The 22,225-nt window shown below is 38.6% G+C and overlaps 1 protein-coding gene across 20 annotated transcripts in view; it reads right to left on the minus strand.

The window, feature by feature from the left end:
* The window catches only part of TENM2 (teneurin transmembrane protein 2), a 1,028,597-nt gene that overhangs the window by 165,082 nt on the left and 841,290 nt on the right, over nucleotides 1-22,225 (minus strand). For all 20 annotated transcript variants that reach the window (XM_080399947.1, XM_080399949.1, XM_080399942.1 and 17 more), the window contains one exon: nucleotides 15,143-15,381. In XM_080399947.1, coding sequence (XP_080256073.1) covers nucleotides 15,143-15,381 — 239 coding nt within the window. The remainder of the gene's footprint in view (nucleotides 1-15,142; nucleotides 15,382-22,225) is intronic.

A 22,225-nucleotide genomic window follows, 5' to 3' on the forward strand; every position in this document is an offset into this window, starting at 1 on the left:
CTGGAACTACAGCCAACCCTGTAGCAACAATGGGTCTAAGTCACATTTCTCATTATAAAAAAGTATAATTTTGTAATTAATTATCAGTGTTGGTGGCGAATATGTACTAGAGTACTCCAAAACATTGCACACTTTAAGAAGCTGAATTTACGCAAAGAAAATGAAGGTATTTCCAGTTACTGCCTCAGCTATTTTTGTAAATGTCTCCCTTGCTGCAGAAAAGCCTACACAACCTATGATTAATTTTCACATTCCCAACTTTACGTACAGGTGCATTTCCAACAAACATCAGAAAGATACACATGGTATATTTTCAAGAATGGGCCTAGGGTGAAATTCTGACAAATGCATAAACTAAGCAACCTAAAAAATAGGGGAAATATTGTCATTGTTTCTGTCAATTTACAGTAATATTATTTTAGTAAGACATATGTACATAGTCTTTTGTGTTGTAAGTGCATCTAGTAACACAACAGAAAGCAGGGAAAGAGATCAGTATAATATACATGTGGTAATCTGTTCAATTTGTAGGCATCTATACATATAAACACAAACAATAAGCAGACTAGAGACATGTATAATATAATTCACTCTACTACAAATTTGGCCTTTCCATAATCTACAGCCCAAACTCTATTATAAGCTTGCCATTTCAATCCAGACCTTTGACTTCCAAGAAAATGCTTTAGGGAAGAACTCTATTTATATTTAGAAAAAGCTTTAAAAGGTAAAACTATCATAGAATAATATTATCTTTATCTTACCACACTAGTCAGAGAGTTCAAACTGAAATGGCATTTTATACTAAGGAATAATGTCTCAATTTGTAAATGGCATGCAGGACAACTAAATTACTGAAAACCGGGGGTAATAATTGCAAGACTTCCAGTTCCTGAGCTGATAAAGGGAATATTTTCATGAAGGTGACACATACGGGTTTTGAAGGCCCCCCCAGTCCCCAGCTGGCTGATAGGTAACAGCTTACTACAGACTGAACACATGCTGAATAGTGCACATGCATGTTGATGGAAATCATATTTCACAAAAAGATACGCCAGCAAAAGAGGGTAGGAAGAAGCTCACAGCTCTACAGGCACTCAAGTGAGGAGAAAGCATCTAGGACTTTGTATTTTCCTTCAGCCAAGAAAGGACATGATTGTGCTTAAACTTCCAGCTCAGGGAAACAAAGTTTCAGCTATCTTCCACATGACTGTATGCCTTCACCAGTACCAACCAGTACCTGTGTGCCTAACCGTTATGGCTGAGACTAGCTAAACAATGACTGTTCAAAAGAATCAACTTACTTTCAAAGCCTTCCTCCTGCCCTCTGATCAAACCTGTGAATGTTTCACCTTAAGATTTTCATGAGCAACCTTACTGTGCAAAGTAAGACCGAATCACTGCCACCTCCCAAACCCGGTATCTTACCCCTCGGTACCTGAGGCTTGTTTTGCCTCGTGAGAAATACAAAAGTCCTTTGTATATAAAAAAAAGAGGGATTTGGGGTCCCACAGTAAAACTGAGTAAGAAAACTTGCAAATTTTGGCTAAAAGTATCCACACAGAAATTTCCTGGTGCTCTGCTGTGTTGAGTCACACATGTGTCAAACCCCTGAATACTGAACTTAGGAAACTGCTTTGTACAACTATATATATATATATATTTAAAAAAAAAAAAAAAAAAAAAAAAAAAAGATTCCAAAATCATGACTATACTAAAGAAAGAAGCCAGGTACGCAGCATATGTGATCATTACCTCTTTTTCAAACTACTCTGAGGTTGTCAGAGTATACAAGTTGTAGCACACAGCAGAAGCTGTTAATGGAGAGCACTTGAAATCTGCTGAAAGTATGTAAAGGATAGCTGACAGCTGAAAAAAAAAATAATCCATGTGTTAAGAGACCTAGAATTCCCAAGCTTTGGGCCCTGAGCTTTGGTTTGGACCTTTCCAACAGGAAAAGCTAAGACCTGTGCTCAAAATAAGGCTCCATATTCAAAAGGTAAAAAACAGGGTGGATTTTATGAAGTCAGTCCAAGGCCATGTGCTGTCCCTTCCCTGGGAAATGTCGGAGTGCACACTGGTCACAGGTACAGGGCAAAGGCATCCACCATGTGAACTGGCAGTCCAAGGCTCTGGCCATAGAGCTGCCAGTGCCTGGCAGGGGAGGATCTGTAGCACAATCCACAACCTGCAGATCGTTCTTTTCCCGTGTTACTGGGGCCCTTGAAGAAGATGCTGCCAGAATGAGTGCAGGGACTGCACGGATTGCTCTAGCAGGCTGCACCTGCCCAATGACCCAGACCTCAGCTGTGCTGTACTGTATTGGGGACGACCCATCAGCAAAACGCTTGGGTCAGAAATGCAGGTTGGGATGTGGACAGCTTTGAAACTGGTATCCAGGAATTCAAAACCAGTGAATTCCATGCTAAATATATGTTCCTCAGATCATGGAAACCACACTCAAATGTGAACGTTTTCAAATGCACCCAAAAGCAAAGCAAAGCTAATCCCCACTCTTTCTGTTTACCTGCTGTGTGTCTAGTATTCCGAGAGTTTCAAATCAATGGTAAGCAAATTGCACCGCATTTAAAAGCCTTTCTGTTTTCTACGGGTAAATATGGGAGAAAAGAAGAATGATTTATGAATACTCACTTTAAAAAGTTAAGCAACATATTAAAACAATACTTCATTGCATGGTGAAATAGAGTTAAGCAGACTATTTTCACAGTGATGTTTATAGCAAGAACATGCATAGACTTTTGACTGGAAAAAAGTAAAAAAATCTAAAGCTGAAGAGAACTGCCTGTATTAGATGTTGTTAAACCTTTATTTGTCCCAGAGCAAAAGATAAAACTCATTCTGTCAGAGAGCCATATAAAATCTAAGAGATGAAAATCACAGCTTTTCAACCTCAGCAGTTTTGCTTTACAAATATTCTATGATGAGACTGAGTGAAACCCTTCACCAAAGTACATCCTGAAAACCAGTACTATTTCCAGTCTCGCTGTTAATATCAGAGTAGGCAGCGCTGAGCAAATGACTAAAAACCAATCAAGTAGCAAAATGCATCTTGCTGTTTTCTTGAATGTTTATAAATTCACTGCTTTCAGTAACAGTAACACATCCTTAGCTACAGGCCTAATTGGCAGCACTTGCCCGTGGCTGCTTAGGCAATTACAGTGACCCAGGCGTGCAAGCAAATAACGAGTCCCTGAATTGACTAAGGAGTGTCAGAACGACAGAAGAAAAATTGGTTAAGGGAGCACATCAGCAGCTGTATGTGCATCCTCAGGTGGTGCTCAAGGAGAAAGTATATTTTAATTTGTAGCCCATTTGCTGCAAAAGGATAGAGGTTTAAGATACGCCATGGAGTACAATATGGCAATCCAAGCAAAGGAAAGGAAAACAACTTTTCTGTATTTCTGAGAACAAATAGCTGTCTCCACCATCACATCATTGTTTTACTATTACCAGCTAATACAACAGCAGACAGAAAGTGCAGCTGCGGTCCACAGAATATTTGGCATTTCAGGCCGAAGCATAATCCCTCATGTAATGAAAAACCGATTTCTATTTCTGCATCCTCGCTACTCTTCATACTGAAGAGGCTTGCGTCTGTCTCCCATTTATTGAAGCTTATTCTTCATCTAGACAGCCTGGTCTGGTTTGTATTAGAAATTAGGTTTTAAATCACTGTTTTTCTATTATTTATTTGAGGATTTTCAGGAAGCCTCCAGAGGTGCAGAAAAATTCTTTTTGTTGAAAAAGACCCTCATATTCTTAATGAACAAGCCCCCAAACCTTGACCCATGTTAGAGAACATTGACATTTATTCTGGCTGTAAAGACAATAACATTATTTTAAGAGTTAAAATGACATAACAATGTAAAAAAAAAAAAAAAAAGAAAGAAAAAAAGAAAAAGAAGTTAAAACTTGCCATGCGAAAGTAAGACTTATCAGATCCCTGAGCTTTTCTTAATGAGCAGGCTCCATTATGGGCTCTTCTTTCTTTTTTCTCATGTGGTTGGAGTTTTGCATTTCAGTGATTAATGGAGTCTCAAGATGCAGAAGGGGACATACATGAAGAAAGAAATAACAGGTGAAATAAACTTTTGGCTCAATAAATCTTACAGGCCTAAATTGCATCTCTTCTCTTTATGCTCTCTGCTGCCTTGTGGCCAGCTTTAACACGATTCTCTATTTTTAGGTCCCAGCTCTGCACCACATTCTTACAAACATGTACAATTCTCTCCTTGGAAAAGACCTTATATGATATAGGCACTCTAACCCATTACTGCAGAGGTAAATGGGACTACAGTGTTGTATTGCCTTTCTCTGGTAACTGTTAGCATGCCTGCTGTGAAACTATTTAACTTCTATTTCACTTGATTTTGCATTTACCACAGACCAGCAAAGATGTCATAAGTTCATATCTACCCTTATATTAACTTGAGATACTTGCTATGCACTCCCAAGACTTTTCCAGCATCTATTAATTTTCTCAGCATATCAAGAACTATTTTCCTCTCCTTTAAAGACTTTTCGTAACTGAACACAGAAATCCTCTAGCAATAGTATGTTCTGATGGAAGAAGTATCTCTTCTGCAAATAAAACGTTACCCTCACAAGTCGAATTCAGTGAGGACTGATTTCAACCACCAGGAGCAAAACCTGAGTTTGCTGATAAACCGCAAGCCTTGGATCAGACTAGCTCCCCTAGAATTACACATGGGTTTCATGGTTTCCATATTTAGGAGGCATAGCTGTAGCACTAATTTCCTGATTAAAATTTGAAAATTTGTAATGTTGTTCTTCTGACTACACAGAATTATTCCAGCTACGCTGCCAAATCTTTTGATAGTAGCAGGTTGGCTTTGCACTTGCTGTTGGTACAACAGTGCTCAAGCTGGTTTACGCAGCCAAACTGGGATACTGAGACTCAGCAGTTCATGCCTTGGCTCCTGCTGAAGGAGACGTGGATAGGGCCTTCTGATAATCTCCTGCCTTCTTCAAAGAACTCTTCAGCCTCCGATTACTATACTAGTGTATATGTATACTATGTGCAGTCATCTGCATCTTACAGAAAGTAGGAAGTCTCTTGCAGGAGAAATAAATACACTGCAAAGAGAAGATACAAACATACAAAACATAAAACGTCACTGCAAGAATAATGCAGTACATTCAGACCTAAGCAAAACAACCTTTAGCATCCAGGTACAAGCAGCACATATGCAATAGACTGACTGACCTTTCAAAGAGTCTTGCCTAATGCAGGTCAATTCCCGCAAGGCAAATAAAGTGCTGCAGAAACAGCACAGCAAATGGGGAACCTATTCCGCCACACTGGCATTAGTATGTGAACACATCTTCTACTCTGTGGCTTTCTTCAGAAAGTATTTAGTAAGAAGAATGTTAGAAGAAATCAGCTGATCACCCAACCAGCAAATTAAAAAAAGCTTAAAATTAAATTAACTGCAGCACTGTTATGCATTATGTATATTACCTTTTAAAAATTAAACAGAACACAGGGGGATAACTCTGGCCATTCCAGAGAAGAAAACAAACTAAACCCAGAGCATATTTAAAGTTTTAGGTAAGGTTCTGCAAGATCAACATAAGAGAATGAAATTCCTTTTGCATTTAGAAGCTATATTAATACAAATGCTTGTCTTTTCTAGTAATTACTTAGTAATAGCCAAGATAAACACATTAACAGTGTCTAATAATCACACAGTAGAGCTCAATAGTGATTCTCTCATTATCAAATCTGCTCAACATACAAGCCAAAACATGATTTTTCTAACCAACTACATTCTTCATTTTGGCATTGTAATTCAAGCTTCTGATGTCAGAAAAATGAGAAATGAAGTAGGAAAGAATTCCCTGAATATTAAGAAAGTATACATGCATCTGTCAAAAAAGGAACCTCCCCTTCCTACACCCCTTAACCTGGTACATAAAATAGGCTTTGGCTCACCTATCCCCATCATGGTCAAATTCTGTTGTGGAAAACAAACACTCACTCATACTCAGTCAAAGGACTACATATCTTAAGGGTTTAGCATGCATCATTATTCAGGCAGAAATGCCTCAAGTCACTAGAAATGGGAATAACTCATTGCAGTTACACAAACTGGGGACTGACTGGCTGGGGAGTCACTCTGCATCAAAGGCCCTGGGGTCGCAGTGGACTGAGCACTAAACATGAGCCAGCAACATGCCCTGGCAGCAAACAAGGCCAGCAGTATCCCAGGCTGCAGAAACAGAGGCACGGCCAGAAGACTGGAGAAGATGACTATTCCCATCTGCTTTGCACTCATTAGTCTGCTTCTAGGACAACGCATGCAGGTTTGGGCCTTTCAGTGCAACAAAAGCATCGATAAACCAGAGCAAGTCCAGCAGATGCCACCAGGATGGTTTGGGGCTGGAGCACTTGCGCTGGGAGGAGGGGCTCATGAAGCTGGGTTTATGGAGCCTGGGGGAGAAATAGCTGTGGGGGGCTTCAAAGCAGCCTACTCATACCTGCAGGTCATCGAGAAGATAAAGCCAGGCTCTTCACACCGGTACATGGCAAGAGGAGGACAGACAATATATATTGAAGCAAGGTTCAAGACATAACGAAATACTTTTTCCCCATGAGGGCAATCAAACAGTGGAACAGGTTGCCCAGGAAGGTGGTGCAATCTCTGTCCTTGGAGGTCTTCAAGACCACACTGGACTTCAGAGATGATTCAGGTTTGAGCAGAAGATAGAGATCTCCAGAAGTCCCTTCCAACCTGAATTATCCTATAAACCTGTAAACATAAATCTGGAATGCAAATTTGTCCCAGGGATCAGGCAGGCTGTCATGGAAGACACTGTTTTTCCTGATTTTAACTGCAAGGCTATCATATAAGGCATTAATAACAAGGCACAACACCCCATGAATATGGCGTGCTATTCAGATGCACTGACCTTGGCAAGTCAACAACTTTATTACTGGACATACAGAACACATAAGATAGCTGGATTTTTTTTTATCCAACTAGTGACATGAGCAGGTGGCTCAAAGCATGGTGCTTCAAGACTACGTAGAATTAAAGCCTGAATAAGCAGAAGCTGAAATGAATCTGAAAACTGTTTCATAAAGAGTTTTTTAAATTACTGAAAGAAGATAATCTCACCATGTTATATTATATGGTGAGCAAAGTTTTCTGTCATTTTGTACTGATGTGTCATTTCTCTTCCTAGTGTTCAACTTCTTTTGCTCCATAATTTCTGTAGTCTGTTACCCTGTCTTATTATTTTCACAACTTGAATTTAATTCCCACTTTTATATTTTGTCTTCCTGCAAGTTCCTTCTTTCTTTAGTATGCTTAAGTTTTCTTTATTTGGGTTTTTTCATGGCTTTCATAATAGTGTGTCAGAGCTGCATTACCCACACTTAGAAAATCCATGTCGCATCTTTCAATCTGCTATTACCCCACTGAGCAACAGTTATATTCCTAAAGGCAAACATGTACTTCTACACTTAAATGAATAAAATCCAGAAGCGTGTTAAATGCAAAACAGCACAGTGAGTTAACAAAGAAGCACAGCAACAAATAATCAATATAAATGAATCCATAAACTATCAACTGGTGATCTCAATATAAATAGCTGCTAACAGAGCAATGTCTCCCTAGGCAGAAATGAGACATTTTACACTGATATTGAACATTGACTTTTCAGGGAGAATGACCACAGTTTTATTTGATAGGTATCTCTGACTTGGCATCATATTAGCAAAATTTAATCTTCAATATCCCTTATGCTCACCCTTCCCCTGAAAAATGTTCTCATCTCAGTATGTTGGGCTAGGTTATAAGGCATGTCTCACTAAAGTATCTCAAAGCTTTTTCTTCATTTTCTCCCCTGACTTCCTGCTAGACTTGTTTTGCATCTTCTTATCTCTGCTATCTCTTTGCCCTGACAAGACTTCATACCTGTGATTCTGGGATTAAAACCTAGACTAAAAAAAATAAAAATAAAAATCATAATATTCAGTATTTGCACTGATGAAAGTGAGAATAGGCGCCGTTGCACAGCCATTATGAAAGCCAGGGTATTTTCTAGTTTGTGCATGGTAGGACAATGACAATGCATGTGAAGCACAGCATGTACTTCACAACTGGAGTTGGGGGAGGAGGAGCAGAAGCATCTCCAAGGAAGCCATTCTTGCAGGTTTGAGTAGAAAAAGCCCAAACCTGTACTGTATAAATAATAATTGTACTAAACTACTAATTTTAAACACACTAAAATTTCCAGGTTAGCCATTGCTAACCTATTACATCACGTTGCTCATTTTTGTGATGCTAACCTCTACCACACGACATGTTTTGAGCAGTGCATCATCAGATAATACAGCTAGCATCAGCCAGGCAGTGATGTTACTTGACTCAAGTTCACAGCAATATATTTTAACAGCTTCTGGGGAGCACTACCAGCATCTGTGAAAAGTGTTTTCTCAACCCATCCTAGATTGTGTTGTGCATTAATATGCATTAAAAACCACATAAAAATGTGTCCCCCCAAACACAACCCCAATAATACACCCCAAAAGAAAACATCCTCTTGTGCCTCCTGTTTCTTTCCAAGGTTTCAGAGTAAGTTTATTCAACGTTGTAGCTAAACAGAAATGGGTTTCCATTTCAAGTGCTAAGCACGTGATAGCACTTTGTGTGTTATGGAAACATTAGCCTCAGTCTAGTTTCAAGTGCTGAGGTTTATGGTATGAAAATCCTCAGCAAAGTCAAAGAGAATGGAACAGGCTGATCATGCTGCCCCTTCACACTGAAAGACGGCTTCTTCCATTAGCTCCGAGAGCTCTGCTAGGCAAAACGATAGGTACATTGGGCTTTCTGAGAACAAATCTGTAGATCAAGCATTTCTCTTTGACTCAGGAAAAGCACAGGCAAACTATACCTCAGTAACTTCACATAAAAGTCCTCCCATTCTTTGTGGCATTATGCATATACAGCAGCTGGAGCACTTTGTCTTTAGGAAAATTATTTCCTTCACTGAAGGAATCTCTCACAGCTTTGAACTATGAAGCAGGACACTTGCTAGGCTGGAAAGCCACATCTAAAGTTCCTGGAGCCAGGCTCCACAATTCCCAGCACTAGTGCATAGTTTTCTTATGGAATGGGGACAGATGCTTTTCCCTGAAAGGCTCAAAGCCTCTTTTCTCAGCAGTAGCGTCAGACAAGCTTACTGAGTTACTTCTCCTCTTTTCTCTCTCAGATTGACTGATATAAGTCAATAAGAATCACTGAATGTGTGACATTTAGAATATGACAGGCACATTCTAAAATTTAATTATTGCCCCTTAACTGACACCTATTTTCAATGCAAATTTAAGAACAGAACCTTCTGTCATCAGCTAATCTTGCAAGATACAGAGCTCCCTCAGTTTACATTGATTTCGAGTGAATCTGATAGCAGTGACTGGCAGCCAGATGACCTCTACCTCTCAGAGGTTCCATCTTTGCATGGCTTTCCCTTTTTTCAGTCTTGGTTTTCAAAATGTCTGGCATATTTTATTTCAGTGAAGTGTGGACAAGACAAAGTCAGTGGTTTCCTGACTCTACAAGCCAAAAACAACAAATGCGACACAGGAAATCAAATGAAACTTAGGTTGCCATTTGTCAAAAACAACTCAGAAAAAATCAATTGATACATAAGATATATACTTGAGCGAACCGTTTTGAGAATGCTGCTCTGTAGAATTACGGTAAAAAAGACAACTGGACTTACGAATGGAAGAAACTGCAACTATGAATTAGCAAGAAACTTCATACGAGCACTTAAATTAGCCAATACCTCAGTCATCTGTGGGAATAAAGTAATTCAAGTTGATATCAACACCTGAAGAATACAATTTTATGCAGATGTGGTACATACACATATTTGATGCAGAATAAAGATGAGACTTCCACTTCCAAGTCTTAATAGTTTTCACAAACTCCATACATTTTATTGTTTGACTGTCACAGAAACTAATACTTTTGTGGGTATAAGATGCATAACCAAATAAATTAACTGTTTATTTGCCTATCTGCCTTATGTTCTGTTCACAGCTATTTTTCAGGCTCTGATTTTAAATATATATAGGGAATAAAATAATTTTTTTAAAAATACATTTTCATTTTCTTAATTAACTGCCAGACCCTTTGGCAATTCAGCCTTTTCTATAGCACAGAAGTGAATGTATAATTTTAAGTTTAGGCAGAAAACCTTGTGCCTTTAAAGCCAAATAACACTGAAAAATAGATGTGTAATAATGTTTTCATGTGCAACATATGCACTAATAATGTAGTGCAAGCATATTCTTTCTGTCATTTTCCTTTTATTTTTCCTTTATCTTCTTGCACATGATAGGAGTAGATAAAATAGTATCAAGTACTCGAATAGTTATCAGTATGAGTCTCAAGATACTATTTTTTTTCCAAGGGAAATTCTAAATACTTTAAATTACAACATTTTTAACGTACTGACATGTTGATGGTCAGATGTTCTTTGATGCTCAGAGTTAGATTGGCAGAAATCAGAGCAGTGTAAAGGCTTACAAAAATGCGGTATTTAAGTTTGGCAGCAATTACTTTGTGAAAAACACAAGGTGACTTTTTTCTTTCCTTCTTTCTTATTTTCTATTTTTTCCCCCTCTTCAAGTTTGGCATGAATCTAAGAGCTAAAAACTCACTTAACATGACAAATGCTTTCATCACTCCCTTAACCCCTTAAGTGAATACTGACAAAGACAGTATGTGTGGTATATGCTTTCCTTTTGACACTTAATAAATTACTTTCTTGTAACTGGGTTTTGCCACCACTCCAATGTCTTCAGGATGTCCTAATTTGAATGGCTGGTTCTACATTCTTCATATGTCACCCCTGGATAATAGGAATAACTCCTGGGCTTTGTGAAATGACGTATGTCTCAGGATTGTCGACAATTTTATTTACATACTGCATGCTGGAATTTACCAAAACATTGTGCAATACTAGCAACATATGCTCTGCATTGCATTTCCATGTGGCTACTGAAGAAACAGGGGAGAAGTGATAAACCTGGCATTAAATAAGCATTCTGTATACAATGTAAGGAAAAATTTAACTGAAGTGATTTTTTCCCGTTTTCTGCTGTCAAAAATAGTATAACACTCAGCCACAGAAACATCTTAAAAAGCTCTTTTTCATGAAAACAATCTGAGAATTTTTTTGCCTATGTCTATCCCTTTAACAAATAACCCCAAATTTACTTGACTTGTTTTCAGCCTGGTGACTGATGTGTGTCAAATTTTCTGCAGAAACTCCATCAGGGTAAAGGAATTCAGGTATAGAACAGTACATCTAAGATGGTAAACCGCACCCATACAAAACCAAGCATATTTTGCACATACACATGCCACAACACAGCAGACCAGTGCCACCCAGACCTGTAGGAATTTTTCCGGGACATCAGCCAGGGTAAGTTTCAGAGGAAGATTTTGGAAAATCTGATACAATGGTACTGTCTGCTCTGTAAAGGAAAAGGCTACGTAAATAGCCAAACTTTGATGACATTTTGCTGTTTAAACCATCAGTCTACACGTATTTTAAAAAAGAAAAGAAACTCCAAGTTTTCCTTCTAACAAGGCATATTATAATTATTTTGACAAATGTTTTAACTTCTGAAAATCTCAGTAGTATCTTTATTTAACATTAACTATGTAGTGTGGCAAAGTTCCAAAGGTTATTATGCACTGTGAACTTATTTTTAAAGCTTTAAACATGCTGCCCTTTCATTTCATTCACTGTATTTTTATTTTTGTGTTATCAGAAAGGCAACAGCAACACCTAAATAATTTCTAAAATATTTATTCTTTTCTATCTCTTATGATAATTTTCTTGCTTGTCTCTTTAAATGGCCCATTATTAGAATTTTTTTTTCATGCCACCCCATAATCTTTGGCAGCCCTCTGAAAGTCCCATGTTTAAATGTGTAGACAGCATTTTTTCAGTGATCTATCCCTATCAATTCCCCCATCTCTTTTATTATGGGACAATTCATTTAGAAATCCTGAAGACTATGAGAACTTCAGAGCATTCTTTCAATATAATTTACCTTATACTGGCAGGGATTGCCTTTTTCATTTAGTCCTGCAATAATCTTAATTAGCATTGATATGGTCATCTTCACACAGCCTAGATGTATTGACAAACCTAAGCAGCAGAATCATTTGCTGCAAATTTTGATGACTTTTTCTGTAACTATTACTTTTAACTAACGTATCCCTAGTGATAAAACCTCTGCTATGGTGGAGAGCAAGAAATACTCTCTGTGGATGGCAGAAAACCATCATCAGCACCTTTAAAGCCTCTCCTAAGCCTGAAGATCTGACAGCAAAATACATCAGGAGGAGTTACTACAATATGGGGTATTGCCCTTCCTCCTGCATGTCTTGGGGGAACTTAACATCTTTCTTCGTCCCAAGGCTGCCAGCTCTCCTGGTAGATTAACAGCTCTCACTTTCCCACTGTCTCAATGATTAGGACAGAACTGGGATTTCGGTCTGATCTGAACATTATTCTGGTCACCTGTGTTGAAAACAGAAAAACATTTTTCCTCCTGACAGAGCAAGACAGTTACTTTGTCTTCACAGCAGTTCAGGGAGTAGTAGGTCAGGAGCTCCAAAAGAGCTGCAGAAGAGTGGGACAGCTGCTATTTTGCATTGCTGCTCCTTCCCCACGAGAAAGGATATTTAGTTTTCCCAGGACTCAAGTTCTGCACATACCCAGAAGTTAATCCTCCAGAGAACTGCAGAACAAGGAAAGGTGCTTCAGGTTGTAGTTGTTTTGGGGGGTTTTGGGTAGGTTTTTTGTTTTTTTGTTTTTTGTTTTTTTGTGTGTGTGTGTGGGGGGGGTGTTTTGTTTTGGTTTTGTTTTTTTTTTTTTTTTTAAATAAGGAGATGATTTAGCAGCTTAAGTACCAAGCAGCTTAAGTTGTGCTTTCGGAAGACAGCAAGTCCCAGCACTTTGATGGGTGGATGAGCTTATAGCTGATGGCCTTATGCCTGCTCTTTGTCATGTGGAATGAATCATACGAGATTTCCTGAGAGTGAGGGAATTAAATTAACGAATGGCCTAACTAAAGCACATCCCTTTTATCTTTCTGTTGTTCTCATGCACCTAAGGCAATGCAACTAGTTTTTAGTTTTCTTTTGTTTTCTCCTTTTTCCATTGCTTTAAATTATGATCACAGTGGATCCATCAAATTTATTCACAGGATTAATTGCACCTATTCTCTGGTTTTGACAGCTACTCTTCAATATACTTATTCTTTACTGTGTATGGCACGAAGCTTGTCAGGTAGCTTATTATTTAATCCTTGAACCAACACTCTCTTCCTAAAACCTGCTTTCTTGTGTTCCTAGCCAACTCTATTGTGCTCATCATTCTTTAGTCAGGAAAGAAGACATCAAAAAACTTCTGTCAAAATGTATCACGTCATTACTTGAGATAATAGATCATTCATCAATTATTAAGGGTCGATACATTGGCTGACATTCACTCTTGTCGTAGTGTATGAAAGTGTATAAAGAAATAACCATGTTGCAAAGCTTTGCTTTAGATTACAGTAACCTAAATACCAAGGAAAAATACATTTCATAATCCATCACTTCAAAGTTATGTGCATGATTAAAATATTCAACTTGCAGTATATCATTTCCCGTGTGCATAATCACTCAAACAGAAAGCTGTTGTATGATAACTGTCAAGTTCAATAAATCATGTGCTTTCCAATATTTTTATTTATATATCAAACTAAGCCTGTTATTCTTCTGAGGTCTCCTACAGGAGAAATACAGAAGGATGGTTAGCTCTGAGCACTGAGTATGCTGGGATGTAGGCCTGGCCTAAAGAGACAGCAGCATTAAGTAGCCAGTCAGCTCTCTCTTACTACTGTATACATTAATTACATATGAAAGCTCATTAGTATGAAAAATGGGGTTTCCTTAGAAAACACTGCCTATCCTGTTAAATCAGATTATATGGGACCCCCCCCCAAAAAAAAAAAACCAACAAACCCAACCTAAAAAATTATTCTCTTCAGATGCAGAGAATAGGGAGAGAATTCAGTACATCATACATAGGTCTTTTGTAGACCTATATATGAGAACAGTTTCAGAAACAAACTAAACACCACACAGAATAGGTCTGGAAAGTATTAACAGAAAATATCGACAAGCTACCATAATTTTGCCATTTACTCAGAGAAGACAGAGAGTTTGTGCAGCATGTCATTGCCACCAACTTATCGTTGAAGCCACTGTAAATGGTGCAAAATGCACAGCTAGCTGTGTAGGCACTTTGGAAAACCTCCAAAACAACAGACAAGGAGGGGGGAGGGGGGCATGTGGGAATCAGAAATTAACTAAAATTAAGAAAGACTAAATAACAGAAGCATGTTAAAAAATTATTGAAAAACCACAGAAAGAATTAGGACATGGTGTGGCCAGTACTAATATATTAATCACAGGAAATAAGTACAACATTTAGTTCCCATTCTAAATTTGTTCTTAGAAAATTCTGAGAACCTGTGGAATATGGAAAACAGCAGCCCACAAAATGGAATTACCTAACTATTTTTATCTAAAACCACCTGGAATTTAGGCAGACAGACAGATATAGACCGAGACTTGTTAATCAAAATACTTTTGTGGTTTTTATCCAAAGGCAGCATGTGATGGTAATATTTGAATTCAAATGTCAGTACCTTCTGTTACTTATATGGATGCACCACCTATCACAGTGTTTTTTCCAAATATTTTTTAAACATATGATAGTGCATCAAAAAATCATTATCACCTTCTGTTTGGAACATAAGAAATGCATATCTAACACCTAAAGTTAACAATGCACATTGAGAATCTTGAATTGGTTTCTTGCTTCCACTGCTCTTATGACAGTGAACGGGACCTGAACATTTTATTTTTTCTCATTACTCAATATGAGGAATAATAATTTTCTTTGCTCATTAAGAGTATAAATCTGTGAAAGAGACTGACCATCCTTTTTTTTCTGCTGAATTTTTTTTTTGCTGACATAGCCATGTGATTTGACAGAGAAAACACAGCCTTACCTATGAAATATGCTAGCAGGATGGCAAGCAGGACTGCAGCGGCAATTGCAGATAAAGCAGCACATTTCCAGCTACAATACTTGGAGGGTTTTTTCAGCTTGAAGGCATTCCTGGAGAATGTGTTTCTAGGTAACAGTCTGGGAGGTGGAGTATAAACTGTTCCTGAGGTCAACGGGTAACCAGGGGAAGAACTACTGAACAGTGGAGTAGTTCCAGAAGATGTCTTAAACAAGAAATGCCTGAAAAACACAAAATGGAACATAGTTGAAAATGGCAAGAACTGTAGTTAAGGAAGAATATATACTATTCCTATTCCATTCCAGCTGCCATAGCGTGTTAAATTCAACCAAAAGGAAAAAGGATTTTTCTATGAAGAAACAGGGAGATGAAAATTCTCATAGTCTTTTTTCTACCAGAGCTTAACAACCATCACTAAAACACAGTGTCAGGACATCTGTTTCATCCTTTCTGTAATTAGATAGAACTTAACCAGATAGTAGCTAAAACACCAGTACAACTGATGGAGTGTCTTTGAGCACATTGAGACTGCACCTGTGAGAAGTGCGAGCAGTGTAGTATCAGAGGTGACATTGCTATCACTTCCTTTTGGCCTGTGTTTGATGAGGACAAAGCAACTAATGCCACTACAAAATACCTGTTAACATTTATTAGTATAACAAAACACTTAACTTTACAAGAAAGTATCCTTTCTCAGTTTACATGATTTCCCTGTGGGATTCACTACCCAACAAATATTCTAAGAAGAAAATAAAAATTATAAGTCTCATTATCGCTCTTGGAAAAAGCTGCCAGCAAAAAGCATTGAGAACATATAGAACAAAACCCATAGTCCTGTAAGAAAAGATCTTGCCAGTATTATAATTAATCATTATTCTTTTGATGGTACAGAGGTTTGGTTTGAACAACTAAGACAAACGCCAAAAGGATATGACTCAGCAGGGAAAAAAAAAAAAAAAGGGAAAAAAAATAATACTTCAACTGCCCAAACATTTGTTAAGAAGAAAATAAGGGACAAAGTATACACCTAACAAAATCTCACAAAATGCTGCCAACACTTTGCAGACAGAAGAACTGGAGAAAGCAAATGAGAACACCAGCTTCACTGGATTAACTCCTGACCGTCAGGAGGAACTGTCTACAAGCATGTTCCCAGTAAATGATCCAAAGGGAAGCACAGCATAACAACCGTGGCCTTCAGGAAGGCCAATCTGGTTTTAGACAAACACGCTTTGGAGATCCGTTCCATATCCTGCCCCTTCACCATCTCTGAGAAACAGGTACTTCTCGAAATCAATGAGAATGAAAATACTCAGTGATCTCCAAACTCAAAGCGATATCCTAAAATAAGCCAAGTTGTACTTCAGATGTAAAAATGTTTTACATTTTGATTCAGATCAGAATCCAGTACCGCACTCTAACCACCTGTTAGAACTTTAGAATCAATTTCAGTCACTGTTTATTACAACAATGATTTGGAAGTTTGAAACTGAAATGTGTTTCCTAAGTACATTTTCATCATGCATATGCATACTTCCAAGCACAGAGTTTACTGTATACTTATTATATGGCATAATTGAAGTGATTTTAAAGAGTATTAAAGCATTTGTTGTGGAGTAAAACCCAGAGCACAATAAATTGCTTACAATTTGCATAAAGGTAGAAGACAGCAAAAGGAAGGCTGGCTAGGTCCCCCAGTTCTATGATTAAACATTCACATTTGAATAGAGACTCTGAAATAATGTTTGTTTGTTTTTTTAATGCAGTCATTAATAAACTATGAATGAACATGAAAAAAAAGAATTTGTTTGACACTGCCTTTATTTTTCTTTTTTGGTTTTAAACCCCACATGACTTTGTACATCCCTTACAACAGGGATCAGGATGTAGTTTGTTTCAGAAAATATTTCAGTCACCTAAGATAGTGGTAGTATTGCCTCTCACAACTTTTTCTTTGTGCTTTGGACACTGCAGAAAAAAACTTCAGACATACGTACACAGTCAGAAGAGACTTTCAAAGCCCAGCTATCTCATGCAGATTAATTATGTGGTTTTGTTTTGTTTTTATAATGCAGTATTTGTAAAGCAAAGAAAGAAGTAGAATAAAAAGGTAATATTTTAACCAGTGACTGAACAGAAACATTCTGCCCTTCTTTTTTCCTTATGAGTGAGGCTCGTTAAGACATTAGAATTGCTTGTTTTCTGCATGTTGTACATGATCTATGAGAAAACACAGTAAAGGCAAATGCGGAAAGGGCTTCCCCCTCCAAACTGCCCAGCCTTTTAAACTAAAAAACACACCTTCCAGTTACAAGAAAGCAAGAAATAATGAAAGTCTGATTTCACCAACACTTTACTTTAAATGTTTGTTTACTTTACAACAGTTTAGTTAAAGTAACTGTTGGGAAAATGATGTTACCAGGCTGGTTGTGTTAGGCTAGGTCTACTGGCACGTCTATTCCTTTTGACTGGGTAAAGCTTGATTAACACTCATTAGCAGAAGCAGAAACTTTCTGCTTGCTCTCTGGTGTTGGGAACGCAATACCACTTCCATGAGAGGAACTAGGGACTGAAGCGACACGGAGCATGCGGGAGGGAGGGAGATCTGGGGAGACCAAGGCAGTCGGAAGGCTCGGCTCTCCCGTTCAGGCTAACTCTGGGTCTGCCTCAGCCCAGCACCCCCTTCTCCCAAATCCCTGTGGTGTGAGGAGCCCTTGCAGGTTCGGACCTAAGTCCACAACAAACAGTTCTTACAGTTCTTTCCTTTTTCCTGCTCAAAAGCAGATCTTACAGAATCAAACTGGAAATTGCGGTCCTTGGCACCATCTTTATCTGAAATGTCAAGGTTTTTAAACCCAGGAATTTGACGTCCTCTTTAGCTGAGAAGGCAGCTACAGTACCAACAGAAATTTTAATATAAAGCATTGTTAAAGTAAACACCAATATATAATGAAACTCTGCTCCTGTTAAAATTGAATTAATGAATATCTAGATACGTTTTAATAGAACATGTCAATCATATGCTGCTTCATGTGAGAAGAAAAAAAAGTAGGAGAAAAGAAGTTTCACTGTGATCCACTTTGAGGTCCATACAGTATAGAAAGAAAACAAAATACTTATCCATGCAAACATCACCTCTGTTGCATTATTAAAACTGATCAGAACTTGATAGAACACAAAAAGGCTGATTGAAATGGATACATGGAATGGTGTCATTCCCAAAGCAAAAAAGAAGAAAATAACATATAAATAAACTGAATTTTGTCACACCTGTGAGTCCTGCCCATGTATTTTGAAAGCTGGAAATTTATTGTCTCCATATGAGTGTTTCTGACAAATTGCAACTATTGGAAGATAGCACAGTATCTTAAAGTACAGAAATCCTGCCTGCAAAAGTTTTAAAAATATATTTAACTAAAGATATGTTAAATATCCACCAAGCCATTTTGGAAAATTGCATTTGAAAGTTGGAGACTGGATTAGCAGAAATACCTTAAGTTATAGTAAAGCGCACCAGGAAGACTGAGGATGTAACAAAATACTTGGACCCCCAGAAATTTAAGTCTAGATTCAGCTCTAATGGAAATAAATTGACTTGTCTCAACTCTATTCCTAAACCCAATGATCTATAGCTATATTTTTACGTGGGATTTGACATGCTCTGTTACAACCAATTGTCTGTGGGCCCAACCTGCACAAAGAGAACATGATCATTTATCAACATTAATTACAGTCTCGCAGCAGTAAGACTGGGAGGTATTGTACAATGACTTCTTATGAAAAGAAATTATCTTATTTGTACCCATTCACTTAATTTCAAATACATTCCATATTAGAATTAAAAACACCTGTATATTCTCGTGTCTTACCTGTTCACCTATAAAACACTATTAAGAAAAACATATTTTCTACCTCACAATTAGCATAATTTGACTTAGATCGGAACCCAATTTATATTTTGAAAACATGGGAGTAAATTTGCCAAGTCTCAGCCCAGTCTCCCTAATTTCTGTGCCTTATGAAGACATCTGTATGCTGGAAAATTACAAAAAATGATTGTCAGTATATGACGACTCAGTAATTTAAGTGTCCATGAAAGCTATGGAAGGAGCTTGCAAGCTGCTCACAGCAAATGAGTTAACCCTGTAGCTCGCTCAGTGCTCTCCTCCAGCACTCCGCAGCTTTCTGCAACGGGCTGTCAGACGTGTCCCCCTTTGTTTTAAGCAGCGTGTGCTGCTGATGTGCTGGGTCACAGACAGGGACCTCATCACTGATGCCAGAAGAAAGGTGACATCTGCGAAAGTTGAGCTTGCGAGAGGACATTTGTACACAGGTCTGTGGGCTAATGGTAAATGGAAAAAGCTGTATTTTGCTTTCTTCATTAATTCAGGGCTCTCTCTATAGCATTTATTTCCCCCCAGGTCAAAAGGACCTCTTGTGTTCAGGGAATAGTGGTCTGACAGAGACTGTATTAACTTCCATATTCTTTGAGAGAACAATCATTTTTTCTGCTCTTCCTTTCTAGCCTGATTGTCATGGCAGCACACTGCAAGAATCGGTTGAGAAAAAATAATAATAACTGTGTTTTGCAATGAAAACCTGTAATAGAAAGGAAGAATGAGATGCTTTCTAACATGAATTTCTTCTTTCTTTCATATTATCTGAAGTTCATTCTGTATGAAGAAAAGAAATACAGAGAGCTGTAATGCTTAAATTGTCTTTCCTCAGTTTTTTTCATAGGTTTTTAGTAGTAATTATTAAATAGAAAAGATACATACTAAGAGACTAGTAACAGCTCAGTGTAGTGGTTCTAGGACATAAAAAAATACCTTCAAGCTGTGGTAAAATCACATCAGTGTATAATTTCATTGGATATTTATTCTTATCAGAAAAAAAACAATAAAATAAGAATGTAACAGGCTGGCTTGCATTGGGCAAAGAAAAATAATCTGTAGTCTTTTAAGTCCTCCAAAAAAGTAGGCATGAGTCATTTTACGACAGCAGAAGCCTCGAAGTGGCTTCTAAATTCAGAGAGTGAAGTGTTATGGCAGTTTTTTAACTTTTATACACCACCCCACCCGCCCCCCTCCAAGAATGAAGAAAACTTCACGCTGTTCTCATGCCTTTTATGCTAAATTGAACTCTGAGCGTTAGACTGGTGCAAGCTTTGGTTACCTGTCTAAGGGCGCCTCAGCCTTTTCCCTAAATTAGATTTAATTGCATGCCCTTGCCCTCAGGTTCTTGCAGAGAAACACAGGATTTCAGCCAGGTTTACACAGCTGAAAGCTCTCTGAGCTGGTAAAACTGCACAAAAGTTTCTACCCTTTTTAGTGTCTAGAACAAAGGGACTTTCCCAAATGTACTAAAGTCAGCGACAAAGGTTTGAAATGTTATCTGTATGTGTTTAAATTTTATAGTTACAAGAAATGGTCTCGATCATGTCAAGTCTACAGACTAAACTCAGTAAGATAGATTTTTCAGTGGAAGGCTATTTAAAAGCACACTTCCATAACTGAACTGGCCATTCCACACAAGTGTGCCCATGCGCACCCTGCCACCCAAATGCCCGTGGCAAGCAGAGGACAGCTGTCACGACAGCACACTATCGCAGTGGATTTCAGCCTGCTGCAGATAATCCATTTGTGCATATCACCATGCATGGGGCAGGAACCCAGGACACTATTAGGCATGGAAACAATAATTCAGAATAAACACATCAATAGCAGTGGGACACTTCTATCCACTGTGCTGTGACTTCGAACCTCGTGGCAGTCACCAGTTTCCAGCACAGCGCTAATATCAGCTGCCCAGCTCTTGAAAGGGTCACTGTTCCTTAAAAGCTGCATTCTTCACCTACCCAGGCAAAGTCTTCTAAAAAATGCAGAGTGTAAAGCACAGTGTCACGGATGTTGCCTTAAGTACCAGACTAGCTTGTCACTGCCATCGCCACGCTCTCCACAAAGACACGGTCGAATGCAGAAAAGCATGGTAATTGAAAGCTGCCTGACAGGAAGGTAGGATGTTGTACAAAAAGGCAGGTGCCAGCCTTTGGGCACCCTGATCTGTCATATTATTAAACAAAACCAAATAGGCGATGTTCACAAAGCTGCAATTGAAAATAGAGTGGGTGAAAAAAGGCAAACCAGCCGTATTGTACCACACCAACGTTGTAGAAAGGTACTGGATACCTTTATGCAGGCCAACCCGCTTTTCACCTGGAAGATGTTGATAGAGATATTATTGGATAAACTTTTATAACCTTCTCTGTTCTCCATCCCCATGGTGAGCCCAGTCGCACGCTCCCCCGGGGTCTTGCTGCTGCACTCCTGGCTGGGCTCTGGCACGTCCCAGCCATGCAGCCCAGGCTCAGGCTGCTCAGAAAGCTCATAGTCCCGACAGCTGTCAGACAGTCTGTGGGAAGCTGAGGTGTAAAATAGGGAGAGAGGAAGGATTGCTGTGGTGGGGATTGGATTTGAGAGGGAAACACAACACGGAAAGGCATAGAATCTGAGTGGGGAAAACCTGGGAGGACCAGCAAGGATATAGTGGGTCAGATGGCTGGTGCTGATGGAGCTGGTGGGACACGGCAGCTCAGTGACCCCAGGGAGCTCCAGGGGCCACCCCTTACCTTCCTGACAGGGAAAAAGATTCTGGGTGCCCTGCAGCAGGTGGTGAGCACACTCACTCAGCCTGTCAGCTTAAATCCTAGCTAGTTTTTGAGTGAGTTACCTGGCAAATAATCACTTTGCCCTTTAAATTCATGCATTTCTTTCTTGCACTACTGTATATGCTCCAGGAATGCAGCAACGAAAATGCTAGTTAATGCCTGGTGAAGAGTAACAGGAATAGGTACAGACACAAACACAAAAAATCCGTTACTTAGCGTATGTACGTACATTAAAAAGGAGCAGGATCAATAATGCAGCTATAGGAATATTTAGACAGCTCTGAATCAGCTCAAACTCTAGGAGATTTCCCTTCTTAGGTGGGAAAACTTGTGTCTTTTCTGCTGTAAAGTTTTGAGTAGTACGTTGCATAACGTAGTTGAAGTAATGAAATCCAATA

This window comes from Falco punctatus (assembly GCF_963210335.1).
Source record: "Falco punctatus genome assembly, chromosome: 8".
Taxonomy (NCBI): domain Eukaryota; kingdom Metazoa; phylum Chordata; class Aves; order Falconiformes; family Falconidae; genus Falco; species Falco punctatus.